The 25,422-nt window shown below is 37.4% G+C and overlaps 1 protein-coding gene across 4 annotated transcripts; it reads left to right on the plus strand.

Moving 5' to 3' along the window:
• Window positions 1–10,824: 10,824 nt before the first annotated feature.
• LOC141443566 (ras-related and estrogen-regulated growth inhibitor-like) lies at window positions 10,825–25,127 on the plus strand. Of its 4 annotated transcripts, none has more exons than XM_074108901.1 (7): window positions 10,825–11,011; window positions 11,903–12,090; window positions 15,185–15,321; window positions 15,693–15,851; window positions 16,572–16,724; window positions 21,370–21,529; window positions 24,747–25,127. In XM_074108901.1, exons 2-7 carry the CDS (start codon window positions 11,958–11,960, stop codon window positions 24,968–24,970), a joined length of 966 nt encoding a protein of 321 aa, XP_073965002.1. In that variant the 5' UTR covers window positions 10,825–11,011; window positions 11,903–11,957; the 3' UTR covers window positions 24,971–25,127. The 4 variants fall into 4 exon arrangements, with proteins under 4 accessions (XP_073965002.1, XP_073964975.1, XP_073964983.1 ...); XM_074108874.1 differs by having other exon boundaries at window positions 24,767–25,127; XM_074108882.1 differs by having other exon boundaries at window positions 10,825–11,007; window positions 24,767–25,127.
• The last annotated feature ends 295 nt before the right edge of the window (window positions 25,128–25,422 follow it).

Raw genomic sequence — 25,422 nt, forward strand, 5'->3', positions numbered from 1 at the left:
ACCTTTTTAACCGACTTCAAAAAAGGCGGAGGTTATCAATTCGGTTGTATTTTATTTTTGTAATCAATTTCGTCATATTTTCTTTAGCAGATTTATGGAATGTGAATATGACATTAGTAGCAAAAAGGTTCGCCGCCCCGGGACGTGATTTAATTTCCTTGACTGTACATGCCTATGGACGACGATAAGTGTGTCGCTCGACCACGGAGCAAACCTTTTGATCTAAATTAACTACGTTCCGCGAAAAAGATTGACAGTCACACAAAGTAGACAGTCATCTACTTTACATTTCTTTGCACAACTCCTCATGGCAGAATCACCGCTTCTCTTCATCAAAAAAGAAAATTATTATTATTTTATTACCTACTCGTTACCGATCTTGCCGGACGCATTAAATTATATGTGCGTGCGACCAAAAGATAGCCTAGTATACCCACAGAGTACCTTTTTATATACTTTTTACCTACTGTCGACCAGCCAAGCCAATATATAGGTAAGTAGTAGATACCTTGATTAGGGGTCGAAAATCTTTTGGCAAGCAAGTACAATTTGAGTTGCCAACCTCTGGCTAGACAATTTACTCAAATAGCTCTAGAAGTTTTTCTGAACACATTATCACAAGACCTCAATGATGGTTTTTCGTCATGTAATATAATTTCTATTTTTAACAGTGACGTGAAATGAACATTTACGTTAGTTAACTGTAGAGCAAATATAAGCTTGACTTAAATAGGAATGTCTTCGGATGCAAAAACTTACATTTACCAAGTGTACACAACCCTCCACCTTCCTAAAATTTAAATAGGTACACTTGTCTTGTCAATTTATTTAAGTACGTATAAATCCAGTATAAGTATTCAAATGAGCAAGAGACGGCGACATTAATTCAAGTTGTTCCATTTAACAATTTAATGTTAAATATCACGCAATGAAACGAGAACAGTAAAGTCGACACGAATTATGCAAATCGTGTTAAGTTTACACCCTGGTACTGACGGCTCAATGGTCTGATGAGGGCCCCCGCTTCTCTAATTATGCTTTATATGTCATTTAATGCTTGATAGCCAAGTGTTGTTAGCCGCGGTTTTATTTAAGACTGTTGTTTGTTTCAAATTAACCGTACCTACTCATACTCGTGAAGAGCTCCTTGGTCAGATTACACCGGTAGGATGTTAAACAACCAATAGTACATACACACGTATGAAGAGTTAAGGTAATTATAAAAGCAGCAAATTCACCCCAAAAGTTTGTAGTACCTAGGTAAAAATATGTACTGACAAGAATACATTGAACAAAAACAATTTGAACAATACAGGTACACACCGTCATTGTTTAGTGTTTCGTTGTCCTTCTATGGAATCCTTATTGTTTCGTCATGTCCGTCCGTTCGTCCGTCCTTCCACGGCTTAGCTTAAAGATTGCTAGTGCTAGAAAGTTGAAATTTTGCATGAGTTAACCGCTAGTAAAATCAAATTATGGAAAAAAATGTTTACAGTTGTAGGTATATTTTTGTCTAAACCCAAAGTGTAGGTAGGTAGGTACCTATTGTTGGAAACGTCTTTTAAAAATATTATAGATTTAAAAAGATCACTTTTTACTTCTCATGCTCTAAAAGTGGGTCAATGTAGCCTTACAAGGCGGGAGTAAAGTGAGTACTTTAGTCCCTTGGGTTAAAATGCTCAAACAGCCAGTACTTGCTTAGTTTTTGGCATAAAATAAGATTGTGTGTGGACCATTTTCATGATGAATATGTTACGTTCTTAGTCTACGTATTCTTAGTTCTATGCCTTTTCCGCATAGAAGGTGGCGCCATTCTATTTATTCCAGTTTGTGTATGGACCATTTGGCCGATGCGATTTTCTTATATCTGTGTCTGTGCGAAAACTTAATTGTAGAGCGTAAATCATAAACGATTTAAATAAATTTATTATTCTCACAATGTCGTCAATGTGATAGTGAAGACTATGATGTCGAGCATAGAGCACAATACATAATAAAATTGATAATCTTTTGCCGCCGAAATCTAGAAAGATTTATTTAAAGACATATGAAAGTTTTATGAACTGGAGGAATAAGAAACGCATTAATTCTTTCACAGAAAGCGTTTTCTCGCAATCGAAGTGAAAAATAGAGTTTTCACCTCGAGACTAAAAGTCAATATAAACCCTCGGTTAAATAGATCGCTTTAGCTCGGGCGGCTAACCACTTATTTTAGTCCCTCGATAAAAAATATACTGCGATGCGATCATGGCTAAGTTAGGCTTTTAATTAAGGTCCGACCGAGATCTCGGTCTCGGTCTCGGTTTCGACAAATCTCGGCCAAAAATCGGGCCGAGATCTCGGTCTCGGTCTCGGCCCAAAACAGCCGAGATTCTCGGCCGCGACCGAGACTCCGCGACGGCACTGAATTTTAATATTGGCGCGCGGTTTACCGCGGTGTCCGCGCTGGCATGAGCTTTCTTTGGGATTTTGATTGGTCGCTCCGCCCGGGTTCACGCGTATGTATCTACCTACTTGCTTACTACACCCGCTAACAAGAGTAACAAGCGACACCTCGTTCATTTCTTTTCGATAACGATTGTTTTTGGTAATACTGTAGTTGAGATTTACGTGATAATTAAGTTGTTTGTAGGAACCGTGGAACGTTTAACTAAACCATAATAAAACTTTTTTTTATTCATAGTTCGCGTATTTTTTGGGTTCCGTAGTAAACTAGGAATCCTTATAAATTGTCGCCATGTCTGTCCGTCTGTTTGTCCGCGGCTCAGCTCAGAGACCGTTAGTACTAGAGAGCTGTAATTTGGCATGAATATACATATCAGTCACGCTGACAGTGGTTAAATATTAATTGATTTTTTCCAAATGGCTACGGAACCCTGTCTTGGGCGTGTCCGACACGCTCTTCGCCGTTTTTTTAAGATAATAAAATGATAAATATAGAAAAAAGCATTTATTTTTTGTTGTCTCGGTCTCGGTCTCGGTCTCGGCCGAGAATATATTTTTTTCTCGGTCTCGGTCTCGGTCTCGGCCAAGATTAAAAAAGCAGTCTCGGTCGGACCTTACTTTTAATGTTAACGATTAATAGTCGATAAAAATTTAATATTGAATCGCTTCTTAGCTGATCTCTACACATCACTGCTCGTGACCGTGGCCCGACACGCACTGGCCAATTTTTATTACCCGACTGCCCGAAGAGGGTTATGTTTTCGAGCGTATGTTATTTTTAAATACGCCTTTATATTTTATTTATCTTTATATATATATATATATATATATATAATATGAAGTGTGTTAACAACTTTTGTGGCAGCCTTTTAACTTCGTTTCGGTGGAACCCTTGTAGCGTGGCCCATTTTTTTACATAGCAACTGCGATATGTACCTACTCGTAGTAGTAAATATAGACCGGTACAACGATAATACATACTAACAACATACTTAGTACCTGTTGTGAGTTTCTCTTGCGTAAAAAATGACTCAATTACGAAGGACGGCCTGCGGTGAGAGATAAGGTCGCCAAACGAGACATAACGACAACCTGAGAAACATAATCCTTGCGGAAATTAATCTATGGTTTTCCTGTAATTTTACCTTTAAGAATATTCTAAAAATATCATTACGTCTGAAAAGCTTTCCTCATAACACATTAATTAGCAAACCCAGCGCTTTGCTTTCACCACATCCTGAAGAGTTTATATGCTCCCGTTGCCACTTCCAGTCTATTAATGTACGAGTACCTACTACTTAATTATTACGAGTAAGTTTTTGTATTATACAAGAAATTTTAGAGAAGTTCAACATTATCAACATCACAAAATGCGTCAAACATTTCACAAATGTATGATCAGTAGGTACCCTTAGTGTAATTTTCGTTTACAAAATACGTCTCGATCGCGTTCGCGTTAAAATCTCAATTTGTATGGAAACACGAACAGCGCCTCTAGCGGAACGTTTGCGATGTTCTTGTATCCATACAAATTGAGATTTTAACGCGAACGCGATCGAGACGTATTTTATAACCGAAAACTTACACTAAGGGTACTACAGTACCACTACCATGAGTTTACAGTGACCGTACCTACTCGATAGCGACGGCGTAAATTATTTGTATGGAGAATTGTAAATTGTCGCTATCGAGGACGGTCACTGTAAACTCATGGTACTCGTAGTGGTACTGAATCTACTTCCGTCATTTGTGATCCGGATTCACAAAGCCTTAGCTCGTTCCATAGATAAGTATTCCCATCACATTTGTACCTAATTAACAATTTAGGCAATTAGGCGGATGTAAGAGACATGCGGGTTACCTATTTATTTTCACACCTCTCCTTCGGAATAGTAACTTTTCCTCCCTGACGAGAGGGAGCAAAGTGCAACTTTTCTGTTCAAGGCCTTTCTAAGGATTTTATTGCAAATGCAATGTTTGAAGTTGATAATCGTAAAGCCACGCCTTTGTCTATGCTGGTTGTTCTATAATAATACCTAATTAGTTTTTTTTTTCAAGTTTCTTAATGCTCGGTGTGAAAAGTTGTATGAGCCACTCGAGAGCAAAATTATTTTCATCTTGGGCGTTAACACTTGAATCCCTCATTACGCTCAGGATTCTACTTTAGAATCCCTAGCTACGCTCAGGATTCTATTGTAGAATCCTTCGCTACATTCTGGATTCAATGTACGCCCTCGCCGTAAATACACCATTTTGCTCCCTTGTGACACAAATAACTATATCATGTTCGTTATTCATTAAAAATATGGAAGTGAAGCGAACGTAATATCGTTAGCATATTTAAATGCGAATGAAATATTTTATCTATTGTTGGTGTGTGAACAATATACATAATAATATAAGTAAGTATGTAGGTACAGTGTTTTTTGGGACAGGGTTGTGTTATTGTTCATTATTTCAGTGCCACAAAATAAAGATAAAGCGTGGGAGAAAAACACCTGTTTGAGTACCTATTGAAGATGTATTAAACCCATGAAAATAATAATACATACATATATATTTCGCATTAGGTACTGCCAGGACACGCCCTGACTGATACAATGATACTATACTCTGCAATGTAATTGTACATGTACAAACCTACATTTTCACATCTTCAAATAATTACAAATTTAAAATGTGCATTTATAGATAGGGACGTGACCGGAGCCAAAATCAAAACGGAAACCTTATAGATATGTATGTCTACCTCTGGTAGCAAACAGCACATCCATGCTAGAAACGCACACACATAAGTATTATATATATAATATCATGTATTAAACGTGTAGCATGCCAATCAAGCTAAATCGGCTAAAAGTGTTGAGTAAAATATGGTGCTAATTGTGGCGTTTGTCCTCACAGACTATGTGGGTATCTAATAATAGAGATCGCACAAGCTGGAGCGCTTGCTGAGGCTGGGTTCCTCATTAGTGAAAATGATATCTAACCTTAAAGGCCTTCCGGCCTCGGTCATCTAAACGAGTACTAAATTCTGTGATAAGGATTTGGTGGGTAATGTACAGTCATTGCAGGATTAAAATCAAAGAGATAAGTAAAATTTATTCATAAAGTGTTTTTATTTTCGTAAGTCACAATCTTATTTACTTCACACTAGTTAGTACTTTACTGTAAAACGAAAAGATAAAGTATATTGGTTTCTTTGAATAGCAGTAAAATTATATAATTGTTCTTATACGTGTAATAAATTAAAAATAATAACAGCAACCTAAAGTTTTAGGTTAGCATTGATTTACGTTTTTTTATGTAAGCAACGGGTAAATAGAACAGCTTCTAATATGGCTTTACAATACCGGCAAATTATGCAAAATCGAGCGACAATTTACAAACAACAAATAATGTAAATGGGATAAATAATTAAGTATCTTCAAAATGGTGATTGGCGACTAATATTGTATATAATATTGTGTACTTTATTTATTTTTGAGCTTCAATAGCTGTCGACTAATTTAATCAAAATCAACCCCCAATAAAGAGCATCGTAAATAATGACTAGCAAACTAACTTAATAATTCGTCTCTTTTTTAATGGAAATTAGTAACACAACTCGTGGTGCGCTGCGCGGGAGTGAGAGCGCGCACGCGCCGTAACTGGCCGCCCGCCAATGAGCGTGCTGCATTCAGAATACCGCATCGAGTCGCATTTATTTGTTTACAATTAGACAAGATTTAGAAGTGAACGTGTTTTAACAAAAATACACTAATTATTTCATAATAGGTTCGTTCGTTACCTTCTGAACCTCAGAGTAGAAATTAGAAGTCCCGCTATAGTCGACTTTCTGGCGGGCCGCTTTTGCCTTGATACACAACACAGAAGAAATGATAGGTTCGGTCGCTGCCTTTTGTACCACAAAGCAGAAAATAGAAGCCCCACCGTAGCAGGTTGAAGCGGAGGCAGCGAAGTAAAGCGGAGACAGCGGAGCAAAGCGGAGTACCACGAAGCAGAGGCATTGTAGTGGAGGCAGCGGAGCAGAGGCAGTAGAGCGGAGCGGATGTAGTGGAGCGGAGTGGAGGCAGTGGAGTAAAGTGGAGACAACGGAGTGGAGCGTAGTACCACCGAGTAGAGGCAGCAGCGTGGAGGTAGTGGAGCGGAGGCTGCGGAGCGGAGGCTACGGAGTGAAGCGGAGGCAGCGGAGTGGAGGCTGCGTAGCGGAGCAGAGGCAGTGGAGCTCCGCTCCGGTCCGTTGCCTCCACTTTACTCCACTACCTCCGCTCCACACCACTGCCTCCGATCTGCTGCTTCCGCTCCATTGTCTATCGCCACTCCGTTGCCTCCGCTTTACTCCACTGCCTCTGCTCCGTTGTCTCCTCTTTACTCCACTGCCTCCACCCCGCTCCACTACCCCCACTCCGCTGTATCCGCTCCGTTGTCTCCGCTCCGCTCCGTAGCCTCCGCTCCGCTGCCTCCACTCCGCTCCACTGCCTCCAATCCGCTCCGCAGCCTCCGCTCCACTGCGCAGTCTCCACTCCGCTCTGCTGCCTCTGCTCCGTGGTACTCCGCTCCGCTCCGCTTTCTCCACTTTACTCCAGTGTATCCACTCCGCTACCTTCGCTCCGCTGCCTCCACTCCGCTCCGCTGCCTCCACGTTTTACGTTGACGACGCCGCAACGTGGACATGTGGCGGGGCCCTTAGTCGCTAATTTTTTAAATTGTAACGTATAAAATAGTGGACGTTATATACAATTAGACCTACCACTGTTAATTTTTTGATGACAATAATATTAAAGTTGATGTTCATTTATGGTTGCTTCAGTCATAATTTCTATATACTAATGTATAAAAATAGAGGTGACAATATTAAATTAGTCTGTTAAAATTATGATTGGTTTTTTGGAGTCTTTTTGTATTTTTTATTTCAACTCCAAATTTGTTACTTTTACGGGTATCCCGAGAAACCATATCAAAAATACAAACTGAGACATGGATGCACAGAAAAACCAGAAAAAGAGACCAGCGCTGGGAATCGAACCCAGATCACCAGGTCACCAGGTCCCAGCGCTGGTCTCTTTTTCTGGTTTTTCTGTGCATCCATGTCTTAGTTTGTATTTTCGATCTGTTAAAATTGTTTTCTAGATGCAAGAGATACACTTATTAGAAGCTTAACATTTGTAGGCATATTACAAATTTAGTTGCTATAATAATATAATAATCGTCATGCTGATTTATTAAAACGTAGCTCGGATTACACAATTTACAGTCGCTTCAAAAGTATTTATTAGGCGCTTAAAATTAGTCGCAGATTAATTTAGAAGACAAATAATTAAATTTTAAGCCAAAAATGACAGTTTAAAGACGCTGCGTTAATTATAACCCATAAATTAAATATCGTTTTCAGATCAAAATTAGTATCATTTTGAAGACCGGTTTTGTGAGTATCACTCAATATAAAATTTCAATCACAAACCGTTTCAAGGAAAATTGTTGCTGGACATGTCCATGATGTAGAGAGGAATTAAGAACTAAACAGGGACAGTGTTCAATAATTCAAGCTCGCATCATAACACAAACATCTATTACTAAAATTAGGTAGTTACTCGTAAAGTCTATACAAATTGTTTTGTTAATGACAGAATCATATGAGTATGACAGATGACAGAGCCAGCACTATTTCTACTTTTGGCCACCATGAGCGCTGCGATAGATTTCATTACCCCCACCTAGTACCTACTTCGCACCCTCCCAATACCTAAACTTGGAAGATTCCGTATAAAAATCGAAATCCTTAGAAAAATATTACTTATTTTTTCGTAATGGCTACGGAACCCTACTTTGGGCGTGTCCGACACGCTCTTGGCCGGTTTTTTATAAATTCCATGTTCCTTCCTTGCATCTGCCGAAGATAACATCGTGGAAATAATTGTGAAAAGGTTTCATCCTGGTATGCGAATTAGTTATCGTGAATGTACCAATTATGTCCCTTTACCCAAAATAAAGAGGAGATTCGAAGCGAAGAGAGTTTTGCATGTTTTTTTTTTCAAACTCTCCTACTCATCTTTCAAATTAATCATAATTAGCTCCACTCCACCCACACGGCTTTTCTTTTCGTCGTTTTCTTGCTACAGCTTTCAAATTTCCGATATAAAATTGAGCTCGTAGGTACTGGGTCTGGGTTACGATAGTAAAATAAGTTTGATCATAATTTTATCGAGCAGCAATCTGAAAGTTAGTACCTATCAGCTTCCTCATAATAATTTTTATGTTCGATTAGATTACGTGGCTTTACGTGCGTTACAGGAGCTTATCAATATCGATTTGGTAAAGCCTTATGTTTATGTGTACAGGCAGGCGTAAGCGCCCTTTCTATGGAATATGATCCCACCCTTTTCATATTAATTAATCATAATCCCGTTCGGTGTTCAATGATCGCCGACGAAACAATTGAAAACAGTCATATACCTCCACCATAGTCTTCCAAGTGTCTTCCGTTTTAAGCGGCGTGCAGCCACATTGAACCCGTGGCTTTAACTAGATCATGCGTCCATCTCGTTAGTAGACGTCCTACGCTTAATATCGATTAATGAAAACAGAACAATATTCATTTAAAATTATTTTGTTAAAAAGTTATGTAGGTTAGTTAAATGCAGTCAGTACTTTTAAGACGTTTAAATTGGAAAGAGTTATAGTATCAATTTCAATTAATGGACGTTTTTGGGGCAGCAATTAGATGAAGGTAGGTATAGGATGTAAACTAATTTGAATAGTACCTATGTGCCGTACGGTTTCTTATGTTTTTTTTTAATAACTAAGTGGCCAGCTAATATCGGACAAGTGTATACGCGATGTAATTAAAAAATTTCAGGGTGAGCATTTAAAATTTTTTTTCTATCGAAATCTGGAAGTATACGATGTAGGTAGGACAGAAGTACCATTTGTGCCCATTGTACCGTTTATTGTTTAAATATACGTTTGTCATAAATTCATAGTAATAAAACATTACAAACTTTATTCGTTTCAGTATAAACTTTTGAAAACTCACTAAACATATGGTTTTAATATTATAACTTTTTATATATTAGGTACTTCCAATGTCTACTGGCCAAAAACGGTACTTCTTCCCTATTTCATTTATAAAGTCATCATTCGATCTTGTTCTGATGTATTATTACAATCACTTAAGTACCTATTACCTATAATTACGTATAATTATGCGTACTTACTTTGTCCACTCTCACCTACCAGAAGGTCTAATTTTTTTGTGAATGAATTTGAAGACTTTCTTTACCAGAAAATCAACGTCATGGGATTTAAAAGTTTTACTCAATCATGACGGTAGATTACTGGCTCAAAGGTTCATCTTTTTCCACCCACCGGTTTTGATATTTTAGAGGGGGGGGGGACGCTCGATTTTAATAAAAATTTGCACTTTAAAGTTGAATATTTTGCATACGAATCACTGAATCGAAAAATCGTATCAGCAAACCCCTAATTGTTTTAAAAGACCTATCCATCGATACCCCACACTAAAAGGTTGGATGAGAAAAAAAACACCCCCACTTTAAGTCTATATTAAGTACTCTAAAAAAATTTTTTTTGAATTTTCTATTGTCCCATTTTGTCGGCATAATTTACATAATTATATATTCGTGCAAAATAACAGCTTTCTATCATTGATAGTCCCTGAGAAAAGCCGCGGACAGACAGACAGATAGACATGGCGAAACTAATGGTTCCGTTTTTGCCATTTTGGATACGGAACCCTAAAAACATAACTCGTTGTCGGTCCTTAACTGATTGCTCCTCTCATCCACTCAAAGCTTTGAGTCAAAGTTTGACTGATATGCGGACTTATCCCTTTAAAGGATATCTTTAAAGGAATAAGTCCGCCTTTGTACATGCATCCCAAATCAATTGTATATTGTTTATTTTCTTTTTTACAATAAAAAGTTTAATTCAAGACTTGGGGGAGTTGTATATATAGTTAATTTAGGATAGGTTAGTATAAGTACTTCAATTGTACCTACCTTTACCATAATCCGTTTCTTTAAATAAATAAAAAAATAAAAAAAAAAGTATTTAACTTCTGGAAACGGTTTGATCCTCATTAAGCAAAAGTAAATTTTACTAACATACTCTCAGGTACATATATGAAGCCTTTGTACCAACTTCCAAGAAAATACCTACGAAAAGTTTAATTTACCACCGCTCTTTATTTAATGATGCCCCGTACTTCCTATATTAAGTTTTAGCTGTATATTCTGGGGTAGATTATTCCAGTTCATTCCAATTTCCACGAGACACCAAACAAATATTCATCCTGTAGATATACGCGGAGTAAACAACCGCAGATTTACGGAGCTATCAGTTGATTCAGCACCTCGCGCCGCGACGGGTCCCGAGACGCTCGCTTCCGTTACTCCAAAACACTTCTTTTACTTTCGCCCCTAATACAAGTTCCATATTTAAATAATTTAAAAATATTGTGAAAAAAGTAAGACCGAAAGGAAAGTTGCAGATTAGTTTTTCCTTGAATTGCGTCACCATAAAAATGATGCCAGAAATATAGTAAGTAAGTACGAAGTTTCTTTTATAACGACGTCACCACATTTAAAATCGCCATTATAATTGTTCAGAGGTTTGATATGTTTGAGAATTGGGAGAGGTTACGATAAAAAAAAAGTAAAATATCAACAGGTTTTCAACAACTGGTTCATTCATAAGTTTACGCTTTGACGCACTAAATAAACAAAAATAAAGTGAATCTGTGGAGGAAATAAGTACGTACGTACAGTCGAACAAATTGAATCATGACCCAGTGTGGAACCTTTGTGCTATTAATAATATATCATGTTGACATCTCATACTTTTGTCAAGCAAATCATAGTGAAATTGATTATTAAAAGGTTCCACCCTGGGTTATGATTCAAAATGGTCGACTGTACATATGTATACCTATATCAGAATATTTTACCACTAAACATACACCAGAATTTTTCATTGCATTTTTCTGTGCAAAATATGTATATTTTTGTGTAATTTTTATTTTAAACAATTTATTTAATTTATGCCGCGATGATTTGCGCTACACGCACTTGCTGTTAATTGAAATACAAGTATGATGATGTATGAACCTTGACTTGACGTGATGACTGATGAATATTCACTGAGATTTCCTCTCAGTTTCCGATCAAAGACTAGGATTTTTAAGTTATTAAATTTTTTAATCGATTCATTCCGTAACGATCGGAGGTATATATTTTTCCAATTTACAAGTTCAATTAATTGGATTTTACTGAAGCGTTCGAAGACTTGAAGCGTTTCGAGTGAACAAAATTGATGGACCATCAAAGGAGCTAATAAAAAAGGCCTTTTGATTGATGTAGCTCTTGCTCCTTGAAACATTGAACTATATAACAGAATAAGTAACAGTACAAGTGGCTATATTAGGTTTTTTTTTCAGAAACTTTTTGTGTGAAAAATGATTAGCAGGGGTAGTTTTGGCCAATGGACATTGGATGAACGGAGGCGTTGGCGGAACTATGAGCATCACTACCTCACCCAAGTCTTCGCTGGCCAAGCTCGGCCTCTACCCTAAGCCGAAACCATTCAAAATTATGGTATTGGGGCAATCAGGAGTTGGCAAGTCTGGTAAGAACAACACGGTACCTATAGTCTTTATTTTTTTAACTGAGCTAACTAATCGTATACCGGAATACAAATCCATAGTTATGAATACAATACGAGTACAACATTATATTATCTACTTTTGTTCTCTCAACCGCAAATAACCTAAATACTAAAAGGATATAAAAAAATATTAGAACTACATTGAACTTAACTGATTTTAGGCTTTTTCTACGAAGTACCTTCCACTGCGAGTGTCGTGTCGGGGCGGTAGCGAAATTAAAAACGCTTTAGTTACTTATAGGCGATAGGGCGATGAATGATGAGAGTCGACAGGTAATTGAATTGATTGATTGAATTGATTTAAAGTAACTCGAACCTTTTTTAGGGTTCCATAACCAAAATGGCAAAAACGGAACCCTTATAGTTTCACCATGTCTGTCTGTCGGCGGCTTTGCTCAGAGACGACGATGCTAGAAAGCTGTACCTAACTTTGGACGTTGGGGACTTTGAAAATAGTAGGAATAAAATTGGAGAATTTTTTTTTGCATACCTCCCATAGACGTAAAGTGGGGGTGATTTTTTACTTCATTATGAGCTCTACAACAGAAAATAGTATTTGTGTTCCAATGAGATTACCTCAGTTTAAGCTACTAATTTTAGGAGGCATTTACTGATCATTAACACTCGTACCCGTATAAAGTAGTGGACAAAGTACGCTTATACTAAGTGGCTACACTACGAACGGTCCATTGTCGCAAGCTGTATCGTATGACACACGGTTTCCTCGACTCGCTCCACCGCAGCTGTACCTAAATAGGCTATAATATGTCACGGTCGAAGGTCTTATAATGACTTTCGGCCAGTCGCAAACTAAACTAGCAAAAACTGGCCAAGTGCTAGATAGGCCAGCAAGCTGAGAGTTCCGCATTTACTTACAGCGAAAAAAAGGAGTTTATCTACACCCATATAGTAAATCCTCAATTATGCGTTCAAAAATTATAGGTAATGATCGTAATGGTCATTACGTGGGCGCGCCGCGACCACGTGCAGCAGCACGTCGTCGCGCGCGCAGCGGGCGCAGCTCGTGGGACAGACATACCTACCTACTTCTCGTTAATGCAGGTCATTCTCAATGGTTCTTGAACACATGATAGAGGATTTAATATAAGGATATAGATAAAATATTGTATGCAACTGTACGTAATTAGGCCTTAACCCTCTGTAGCGCCGTGTAACATTTCTGCCACAGACCGATTATACACCTCCTAAAAAAATAAGATATTTCCAGAAACATGTGTATTTTTTATTTCATTTCATTAACATGTTTCATTACTTATTTTTAAATTTAACCATCTTGCGCTACAAAGGGTTAAAACACTCATGTGACCCTATTATGAAACTCGGCTACACTAGTGTTTTAAGGACCCCTATTACGATACAGTTGCATAAAATACTATTATTGGCTTAAAGTTTGTACTATAATATAATACCTAACACGTACACTTGCATGAAAACATTGCCGTTATTAGATAGAGCAATAAAATAAATACGTTGGTAAAATAAGTTTCTTTTATCAACTAAAAATCGCCACTCAACACTTACTTTTGATCGGCCACCAATATGTATTTATGTCTTAAAGGATCTATCTATATCTCTTAAATATGATAGACGACAGCTAGACCAAAGGTTTGACGGCATAATAGGCTTAGGATTCGAATGGATTCGTCTTTTAGTACCTACAGAACCCCAATAACGAAACGGCAGTCTAATATTTCAAAGTTTGCTCGTAAGAATTAGGTGGGTTGTTTGTTTGATGATTGGAAGTTCGTGTTCAGAATCAGTAATATATCGTGTTTATGTTTATCCAAGAAGCAACAAACTTGTCTTCATAGGAACCTAATTTAGTTTCAGTAACTCTGTCACGGTCAAATAACTTTCACGAGTTTCACGGGATGGTTTTTTATTATTTTGTCATTTTCATTATTCTTACCTGTGAATCTGTGGCAGCTTAGCTTTATGTCAACGTTATTTATATCATTTCCTAGAAGAAAGTATTTTTCTTATGTTTGTGCGGAAATTAATATTGAAACATATTTTCGTTTGTGTGCACAGATATAATGATAGCTTGATATTTATAGTTGGCCTTTAGACCACCAAAGTTTTTACGATACAGCTAACGGCGATTTTATATCGGGCGGTTCATTTCAATGGAAGACCGATCGAGTTCGCGTAACGTCGATTTCAGGAAGAAGTTTTTATGGTACCTAACACAAACTTTGTTAACTTCACTTCCTAAACTCAATGTTTTCCCCTTCACTCGATTACTTTTAGTTTGTAGACTACAGAATCAAGATCATGGGAATGTATTAGGAATCCCGAAATTTGCCTCTCACTACAATTAACTGGGAGAGCCGCTTTTCAAGGGTGCTGAATAGATAGCATAATATAGTTTCGAGTAACTTTGACATCTGCACTTGATTGCTGATTAATTACGTTGGGGAACTGATTAAGACGTATCACAGTCAGCATCAAATTAACTACTTAAAATAATTCCCAAGCGCTTTCTAGTTTTAAATGTAGAGTCGCTATTAAATAGCTTTTAGCTCACTGCGTGATAAGATTTATGAACTTAAAACAATCTGCAAGAAAATATTTAGTTTCGCATCCGTACTTTCATAGTTATAACTTTAATGTAAAATTACCTGTGGCTCTGTCTGTTCACGCTTCACGTTTTAACAAGCGGACCATTTACTTACATGAAATTTAGCATGAAGATAGCTGGAGGCCCTGACAAGTAAATACGACAGTTTTATTCCGAAAAATTGCGTAGTTCCGGTAGAATATCAATAAACGAATTATTCGCAGACGGAGTCGCGGGCACCGTCTAATAATGGTATGTAAGTATTAATTTACGTAATCCCAAATCAGATGCTAGACAAACACAATCATGATTGTGTACCTAACTAAATCAGACCAGACAAAGCATTTGGCATATCAATGTGAACTTGGGAATTACAGTCACATAGTAACCTTTTTGATGTTTATTTTGTCGAATGTACAACATTTAAAGACCTATTTCTTTACCCAGTTAAGCAGCAAATTTGTTTACTTACAGCCCTAGTCGTAAGATTCATTACACGCCGCTTCATAGGGGAATACGATCCCAATTTGGAGAAGATTTACGCCTTTCAAACTGTAATTGACAATGAGATGGTGTATTTTGAAATATTGGACTCTGCGGGCGATCCCCACGTGAGTTATGATTTCTCGCCAATTAATTCTTAAACCCTGTTACCGGCACTTTGTGTTTCCTAAAATTGGGTAGCGAATAATCAACGAAAATGAGTCGTCTATACTTAACTGAGACATTGTTTGTTACATTATAGTTATTACTTACAAGATAGCTTAATTTTATACTCGAGAATATCATCAAAATCTTACATTCGTATTTTTGTCCAATAAGTTATCGGACCTTCTAATAGGTACATTACTTAAAAAAGATATTCCGGCTCTCTACAATTATTTTTATTTGGCCATTATGCCAGTGGTTCGATGGTCGTTGAAATTAGTTACGTTCCCTTCAGTAAAATTCCTCATAATGGGACATTTTGATGTTTTTTCAGGAGAGCGAGTACACTAATCTGGAAAGCAACATCAGGTGGGCCGAGGCATTTATCCTGATGTACTCGGTCACAGACAAGTGCTCCTTTGACGAGTGCCATCGCCTCAAGTTCCTAATCAACTACAATAAAAGACGTCGTCGGATTGCCTCGTCGATGAAGGTTAATATTATTACCCGCCTAATTCATATGTCCCCTCGCATTGCTGCGATTTTCATTTCGATTCCTCGAATTTCTCTCACGTAATTGAGTTGAGGACTTGCGTCTCTATTTATTGAATCATACTGTAGGTATGTGGAAATCATAAATTAGGTAGATACATTGTTCGGTCATTATTCGAGCGTTTCAATCCCACGATTTGCGTGGTCACATTTTTATGTGCCTTCCAGAAATTGATGATATTTTTAATTATTTTTAGACGTCTTTTCCTTCTACTATATAACCTGGAAACTGTGACAGAATCTTCTATCGTGTCAACAAAAATGTGCCCACGCAAATCAAATAAAATTAACGCTCAAATAATGACCCTGTTACCGCTTTTATTAGGGAGGTCAATTCAAATAAAAGTTAACATGTAGAACACAATTAGTAAATGTACCTAATATAAATTTGCTTAGACAAAGTTGGTGTTTTAAGTAAATAAGAAAGTTGCGAAAGATAAGTATAGGTAGGTAGCAGGAGGAAATAGGGTTACAGATAAAAGGTCTTAACTTTGACCGTTACATTATGAACAGTATGTGTAGGTTTGGAAGTAGGTAAACCCTTTATTGTACAAAAAAACGCGATAGACAAACGTTGATATACTTGTACAAAGGCGAACTCTACCTTAAGGGATCTCTAACAGTAAAGTGATTACCTTAACATATTGTTCGCTATTTGCAGGATTGTACCCTGGAGACACCAGTGGTTTTGGTGGGGAACAAAGCAGACCAGCCCGGGGACCGCATGGTCTCCACCGAAGACGGCCAGCGCCGCTGCAAGGAGATCGGCTGCATCTGCTTCCACGAGATCTCAGTGCGCGAGAGCATTGACCAAGCAAGTATCTTTCTACTTACTATATTCGCATTTTGCTCACTCCGTGAGACAAAGTAACTTTTTAATTATTTTTTTTTAATGCTGAGTACAGTGTTGGGTCTACTCACTGAATTCCAAATATTTGAACCAAAGAGGATTTGAACTTTATTTTGATCTGTCATTTCACTTCAACACGAAAAAAGCGAGAGATAAGATCAAATGTGTTGATTACAATCTTAAATTAAATTTTTGGTATTAAAAATATATCAATACTTAATAAAGTATGCAACCTCGTTGCACGAAAGCCGCGCTTCTCTTGTGTTTTTTTTATAAAAGAATTCCGTATACTGCCTCTACAGTTGGAATAAATATTTGTTAAATTGAATGAATTTTTAACAAATGTAATATATAATTTAATTTGTAAGTAAATCTTAATTAAATTCATATTTAAAGGTTTAATAACATTTATTATAAATTATACGTTTATTGTTCAACCTTTTTAATGACCCTAAGATGAGGCTTTTTGCAGTATTAAAAAATAAGTGTGACATTAGTACAAGAAGTTCTTCAAATTACAATGCATGTTATGAGTATGAGATTTGTATTGTATCTTCTGGACACTTTTTTATGGTTTTAAATGTGATTATTATATTTGTTTCTTAATAATCGGATTCTATAAAAAAAAGTGTTTGTTTTGTAAACAAGTAGGTATATGTGTATTTTATTCTTATGTTACATTTAAATTATGTTCTCGCTGCTGAGGTGAAAAATTGTATGTGTCATACGAGACCAAAGTTTTTTTGCATCTCGTGTATTTGAATCCCTTGCTGCTCTCAGGATTCTAACCTAGAATCACTCGCTGACGCTCGTGATTCAATTATAGAATCCTTCGCTTACTCGGGATTCAAAATCAACACTCGCAACAAAAAACAACTTTGCGCTCTTGTTGCACAAATAACTATAAAACAGAATAAAATAAATATTTAAGGGGGGCTCCCATACAACAAACGTGATTGTTTTGCCGTTATTTGCTTGGTATTAATAACGGCAACAGGTAGACGCTTGAAATATTCACAGAATCTTTAGTTGTATAGTAATCATATTAAAATAAAATAAATATTCAAGGGGGGCTCCCATACAACAAACTTGATTTTTGCCGTTTTTTTGCTAATGTCTAATGTTGTATAGATAATGGTACGGAACCCTTCGTGCGCGAGTCCGACTCGCACTTGGCCGGTTTTGTTTAATTGTTCGAGGAAACTCACGTACCATGGTGGAACCTTTTCATAGCCAATTTCGGTATAACTTCTTTGGCAGATGTATGGGATGTCAACATGAGTAACAAAGGTTCCACTCTGGTAAAGCTAACTAAAGCTAACATAACCTAACCTATAGGATTATACAAGATAGTCCTGAAATACATCCTAAATAGTAAACAGTTTCAGAAAAAATGTCGTTCGTCCATATGAATCATTTGGGAAAATATTTTCGGCGAAAAGCCAGAATCTCGTCTTGCGATCTTCACAATTTACAAGTGAGAGCCAATGAGCCAATCCTGTTTTAAGTTAACTTTATACCCGTTTAGTATTCTCACTAGTGTATTAATAGTCCTTCAACTTTGAGTTTCATGGCCGATTTAAACTTGAGCTGTTTAAGTGCTCATTCCACTGCACATGCACCGCCAGAGAATCACAAATATATCGCGAGCAGTTTGGAGTAGAGTGTTTGAATGCTTACGTCAGAGGCATTTAGGGGCTTAGATTAAAATTACTTTTTGCTCTGGGCGAGACTAAATAGAATAGAAATCCGATATGCCGCGATAAGTACCTAGACATTAGTCATGACGTAATCTGGCCCTGTACTACGAAGTGCAAAATTAGAAATTCGTATCTTGCCGTCCCGCTGACGCCTATATTATTTAATACGAGTTTGAGAGGGACGGTGCGATACAAACTTCGATTTTCGAATTTCATCTCATTTCAACTAGGACTAGGAGCCCTTATAGTTTCGCCATGTCCGTCCGTCTGTCTAACTGTCCGTCCGCGGCTAAGCTCAGACCGTTACCGTTAGTACTACTAGAAAGCTGTCATTTGGCATGAATTTACATAACAGTCACACCGACAAAGTGGTAAAATAAAACAAATAACAAAAAAAATTTTTAGGGTATCTCCCATAGGCGTAAAGTGAGGGTGTTTTTTTTTCTCGACTAAACCTATAGTGTGGGGTATTGTTGGATAATTATGTCTTTTAAAACCATTGGGGGGTTGCGAAGGCGATATTCCTATTAATTGATCTGTTTGCGAAATATTCAACTTTAAAATGCAGATTTTCAATAAAATCGAGCGTCCGCCCCCTCTAAAATCGACTGTTAGGTGAAAATATGAAAAAATTTGGAATATATAGTAAATATATCAAATTTACAAGGAAAATTATAACGACTAAGATTGCTTGAGAATTATTAGTAGTTCAAGAGTAAATAGCAGCCTAAGGTATAAAAGATATCTAAACTTGGAAGATTCCGTACACAATATGAAATCCTTACAAAAATATTACTTGATTTTTTTGCAATGATTACGGAACCCTACCCTGGGCGTATCCGACACGCTCTTGGCCGGTTTTTTATAATATCTTGTAAATTGTTAAAAATATTCACTATGGCTCATTCGACGTTACGCCGAGGTGTTCTACAGCGTGGATAAGGCATAGCTATAGGCAAATATTAAAATTAGCATTAGGTATTTATAAGACCTAATTGAGTTAATTTATGTTTAACCCTATTTAAAAAAAGAAAAAAACAAACACCAAAATAGCTAGTTATTTTTTTGGTAAAGATTGAAAAGCTATAGGTAATTAATTACCTAATTATGTTTTAAACAGATACTTGAAATATCTAATTATCTATTTACCAGCATGGATGAGAAACCGCCATACAGTTTTCAGTAATTAAGTAATTGATTATTGCAAACTGTACGACGCATAGGTATTGCATGTAATGAATGTAATAACTTATCAACAAAATGGGCAAAATTTAGTAATGCATGGTTAGAAATTCATACAAATAACAAAACTGCGGTGGTTGTTAATTCTCTATCGCATCATACTTACTAAGAACATGTGTATTGTATTTATCTTTTGTAAATGTAATTTATATTACCTTACCTACGTCGAATTATTGAGAGTTAACTAAAAATTAACGCTTGACTATAGTTCCTACTATTGATATACCTAGTTATGTTACGTATGACTTAAGTATTCACCCATATCTAAATACAGCCTGTATACCCGCCGAATAAACGAATTCAGACTATTTTTTATGATTACTTCTTTAATTCGAGTTATTATAGAATCGTTAGGCGTAACTTTGGTTAACAATCGTTAATCGTCAAACATTGTCAATTTAAACATGTAAATTAACTTTTTCCTCGTTGGTATAAATACAACGACGCGCTCAGCTTTGGCACCTCATTAAAATATCCAATCTCCTAAAAATTTAATCACAATAATTTCGCTCTTGAAATAAATGGCGTCCGCACCCGGGAACATCAAAAAACATTTACGGTATTGTAGATTAAAAATACATCATTCTAAGAGAGTTAAATAATGTAGGTAGAGCCTATTTACCTTTAAATTGGGAGTTACAAGCAATTAAATAGATGAGTTTAAGTATTATTGAATTAACAACTTGTATTCCTGACGGGAACAAAGTCCTTCTGAGAACTGTTCTTCTAAGAGGTAAATAGATGAACAAGAAGAATTTTAAATGTACTAAACTAAACCATATCAAACGCGTAATTTACTTTACTGCCTAATTGCCTATTACTGTCAATAAATGACTTACACAGGTTGCTTTACATAGGATTATTCATAAAATAAACATCATAAGGTTTTCGTGTATACTTCTGGCAGTATTTTGCGAATTATGTGCGTCACTGCCGTTAAATTAAATAATATTCCTTTTGAGCTTCCCTTTTTGCGCTCGGATCGGACTGGGAATAACCAAAACGTTATTTTCAAATTTCATTGGCTCAAAGTGAAAACCGTCCCTTTGTCACAGAAAACAGGGATCAGGAGCAAACAACAATGTTGTAGGAAATTATACAAACGAACGTTCCAAATTTCTACACATTCGCATAACAAAGCAAGGGTTGTGCGTACTTTGCGGAGATCCATATCAATGAACTAAAATAATTTCCTTGCTCACCCGCGACCTGATGCTATCATGATGATATAGATGAGTTAGTCTAACATCTGATAGCATGGTGTACGGTACGGTTGTGTTACTCTGAAGATGAGCTCTGGTTGAGTCAGTGTGGTATGGTAGTGGTGACAGATGGGTTTGTGTGATTTGTGTGTGTTCTTACAGTGTGGAGGTGGAGGAACTGCATGAACACGCATATTTTGCATAAACTTAACTATCATATATAAGGTCGCGGGTGAGCAAATCCTTTTAGTTCCGGAGGGTACTCAATTGTCGTGAAAAAAAGTACCTATGCATACCTCGTTCCTAAGTAGCGTCATACGATTCAGGTGCAATCTTAACTCAATCGAGTGTAGTGGTTTTTTTCGAATATCTTCCATGTAAGTACCTACAGACTTTTGACGCTCTTCAGCTGTATCATATGTAAAGATAGATATAAAAAAGCTCATTCGTGTATTCTCTGCGTAGGTATGGGGAGTGTTCCGCGACGTGCGCCGCTTCTGGCGCGTGGGCAGCAAGTGGTCGCGCGGGCGCGTGGCATCCGCGGACTCCGAAGTGCACCCCTCGACACTCGAGCGGCCGCTCGCGAGAGCTGTCTCCGACACCACGCCGGAGCCCTCCGCTTTGTGTAAGTTCTTTATCATCTCGCCCACAAAACTATATAATACTAGAGGAATAGAAATCCTTAAACTGATGTCACTTTTTCGCCTCTCCTGATTTTTTAGTATTTTCATCATCTCGGCCTGTACAGGACTGGTTAGATCATTTCCTTAAAATCTTTATTTCCTAGTAAGTAGCAAATGATTTTTTACAAAAGCTTTTTCACAGTGGCGTTTTTTCCCAATCAGAGTCGACACTAACACAGTATCGGTCGACGGAGCTCCGATGCAAATTTAACGTAACCTAAACCTACCTATGTTTCTGTGTCGATTCTGATTGGCAAAAAACGCTACTGTGAAAAAAAGCTTCAGTAAAAAAGCATATTGGAAAAAAACTGGCCAAGAGCGTGTCGGACACGCCCAAACTAGGGTTCCGTAGCCATTACGAAAAAATTAAGTAATATTTTTCTAAGGATTTCGTATTTTATATTCCATTTTTTATCTTTCAAGTTTAGGTATATTGTATACCTTAGACTGCTATTTACTCATAAACTACTAATAATTCTCAAGCAAACTTAGCCGTTATAGTTTTTCTTGAAAGTTTGATATACTTACTACCATCCTGAATTTTTTCAAATTTTTCCACCCACCGGTTTAGATTTTAGAGGGGGAGGGGACGCTCGATTTTAATGAAAATTTGCACTTTAAAGTTGAATATTTCGCAAACAAAGCACTGAATCGAAAAATCGTTTTAGCAACCCCGTAATGGTTTTAAATGACCTATCGAACGATACCCCACACTATCGGGTTGGATAAGAAAAAAAAAATCAGCCCCACTTTAGGTCTATGGGAGGAACCCTAAAAAATTTTTTTTTTAATTTTTAATTGTACCATTTTATCGGCATAGTTTACTTATACCCTTGCAAAATTACAGCTTTCTAGCATTGATAGCCCCTGAGCAAAGCCGCGGACGGACGGACAGACAGACAGACAGACAGACATGGCGAAACTATAAGTGTTCCGTTATTGCCATTTTGGCTCCGGAACCCTAAAAAAATCAAAAACTTCGATAGGTACCGCTCTGCTTTCAGAGCATGACATGAGTGCGTGTAAGCTAACTTTGGGGCCGGCAGGCGTGCGTGAGCTTGCCTTCGGAATCCAAAAGCTTAGGTAATGGTTACTTGACCTGAAATGTATATTTCAGAATCAAATTATTATTATCATTATTTGACGACCAGATGCCCTAGTGGTTAGAGAACCTGACTACGAAGCTTGAGGTCCCGGGTTCGATTCCCGTGTCGGGGCAGATATTTGTATGAAAAATACGAATGTTTGTTCTCGGGTCTTGGGTGTTTACTATGTATTTAAGTATGTATCTACCTATATAATTATATTTATCCGTTGCTTAGTACCCATAACACAAGCTTTGCTAAGCTTACTTTGGGACTAGGTCAATTGGGGATGTCTAAAAAAAATTACCCACGGTTTTTATATTTTTTTTTGTACAGAAAAGTCAATTATAAGAAACTGATTTCAATATTTTTTCATTTAGTTCACTACTTTTTTCAAAATTAATTATTGAAAATATTTTGGTTGATGACGTCACAATTCGATAAAGTGCTACCACATAGCTGATTAGTTCATGACTTGTGAATGGTCCCGTGATATTTATTTTATTTATATTTATTTTTATGACGGCGGAAGCATTCTACACTTCCACTAAACGTAGATATAGTTAGTGTTCAGTTTTGTAACTAAGGGACCCCATACAATGCAGTGGTGGGAAAACTTTCTTCATGGGGGGCCAGAAAGTTACAGCAGGGCTACTACGAAACTGGAAACTCGAAGTTCGTGTCGTATCATCCCTCTCGCTCTCGTATTAAATAGTACAAGTGTCAGAGGGACCGAACGACACGAACTTCGAGTTTCGAATTTCTTAGTAGCCCTGCAGATATTTTAGAGGAGGGCCAGGATTACACCCTTCTATTTTATACTTTATGTGTTTTTGCCAAATAATAAAATTATATTATAATAATCGCGGGCCATATATGTAGGTACTATTCACTTCGAAAGAACGTCGGCGGGCCCCTTCACGGGCCGGAGTTGGCCCACGGACCGTACTTTGCACACCACGTATGGCCATGTATTATTATTATTTTTTTGTATTTTTTCTTTAATTTTATACTGTAGTTTTTAAGTATTTTATTTGTACAATAAAATACAATAACTTTTTATTGCACACCAACACAGTAAGCAGTACAGAAAACACAGGTATGTATAGAGATTAATTAATTATTAATTATTTTATTCTGAAAAAATGACTTTCTGCCAAGTTTCTTGCGGTGCATTCTTCTTGACAATGATGGTCTTTCCTTATGCGCTGGTAGTTTAAAAAATGACGTGTAAAAGTGCCCATTGCGGCCTATTTCCTGAATAAATTATTTGAATTTGGGAAAAACGTGAATGGAAATTTTGCTACTAGGAAATAATAAGTTCGGGGAAATGATTTTCCAACCCCTTTACAGCCGCCATCAGATATTTCAGAGCGGCCGAGGTGGTCAAGAATATCGGATCATACCTAGAACATACACTCTATTCTCAAGGCCTTAGACTTCACGTTTCGATATTTTTAACCACCTTGGCCGCTGCAAAATAACTGATGGCGACTGTACAACGTGTTTCTACTCTCTGGAAAATAACCTAATTTTTTTAAGGATTATCTATGCAATGACCCATTTTTGTCAGGTTTAAATAGGGCGACGTTTCGCAACAGACTGAGCTGGAGAACACGTAACGTTTTAGCTTTATTGATAGTTCTGAGTATGTACCCATAGGAGAAGATGCCTTAAGGTTTGTTAAAGCTGTTTGGTTGGTTTGGTACCTATAAGTATGTATTTAGTTTGTGATACGCCATGCTTATCTACCATGTATTGAGGCCATGTAGTAAGTAGCATCACGGGTGCGGAAAAGCCATGTACACGTTAAAAATAATGGCCCGTAGACAAGGGGCCGACTGCAAGAAACCCAACCTTATAAAAAAATAGAAAATACCTACTCTGTAGGGGTAACTGACTTTTAGTAGCTTCAACTGCTCTTGGTCGGCCACGGCTTAACTTGGCAAATTTTGCGCAAATAAAAATCTCTTGTGTGCCCTAGTATTCAAATTTGACTTCGTCGCGAAAATCTCAGTGCTAACCTCGGTTAGGCCAACTAGGAAAAGAACAGATGCCTTATTGTATACCTCAGGTTCAAATTCTACGTTTCAGGTCGGCGCTGGACCGAGGTGGAGCTCGACGAGGACGAAGAGGCCGGAGTGTCCAGAAGCGACTCGACCTCTTCCTCAGGCCAGTCCGAGTGCGCCGAAGAGTTCCGAGCACGAGCGAGCACGGACTCCCGCCTGCCCCCGCGCCCCGCCAGACTCCGTCACCCTCCCAGTGTCCGCACCATCCCACCACCTGTCAGGAGAATGAGCGTTGCTATGAGGGGAAACAATGCCAGTACTTATTAAGGACGTGAATTAGTGTTAATTATTTATTAGCATACTTAAAAGAAGAATCTTGTGTTTTTGTTAAAATTAAACCTTAAATAAAGTGGCAGTCGGCTATACACTAATGAACATGAAATTGATTTACGAGTACTTACTTAATTTATTAAGGTGAACAACGAATGATTGAAAACGAGCATTTATTTGTAAAAAAGAATTCTAAGTATGATATACGCATATATGTAAGTACATGTGGCTCTATGTTTTGCTGATACTTACTTGTATGTACATTCACCAGCACCAATATTTGACACAACAAGCGTGCATAAATATCTGACACGACTCTGTTTCTAGCTCCGGAAGGACATGTCAGATATTTTTGCACGCTCCGCTGTGGCAGATATTAATGCTGGTGACTGTACCTCGTACTTACCTAAT

Source organism: Choristoneura fumiferana, chromosome 2, assembly GCF_025370935.1.
Source record: "Choristoneura fumiferana chromosome 2, NRCan_CFum_1, whole genome shotgun sequence".
NCBI lineage: Eukaryota > Metazoa > Arthropoda > Insecta > Lepidoptera > Tortricidae > Choristoneura > Choristoneura fumiferana.

What these genes read in the sequence shown, in the direction of transcription:
- LOC141443566 (XM_074108874.1), top strand. Translation starts at nt 11,958, where the DNA reads ATGAACGGAGGCGTTGGCGGAACTATGAGCATCACTACCTCACCCAAG. An exon ending in ACTCTGCGGGCGATCCCCAC is followed by an intron (nt 15,322 to 15,692) that starts GTGAGTTATGAT and finishes ATGTTTTTTCAG; the next exon opens with GAGAGCGAGTACACTAATCT. An exon ending in TGCGCGAGAGCATTGACCAA is followed by an intron (nt 16,725 to 21,369) that starts GCAAGTATCTTT and finishes TTCTCTGCGTAG; the next exon opens with GTATGGGGAGTGTTCCGCGA.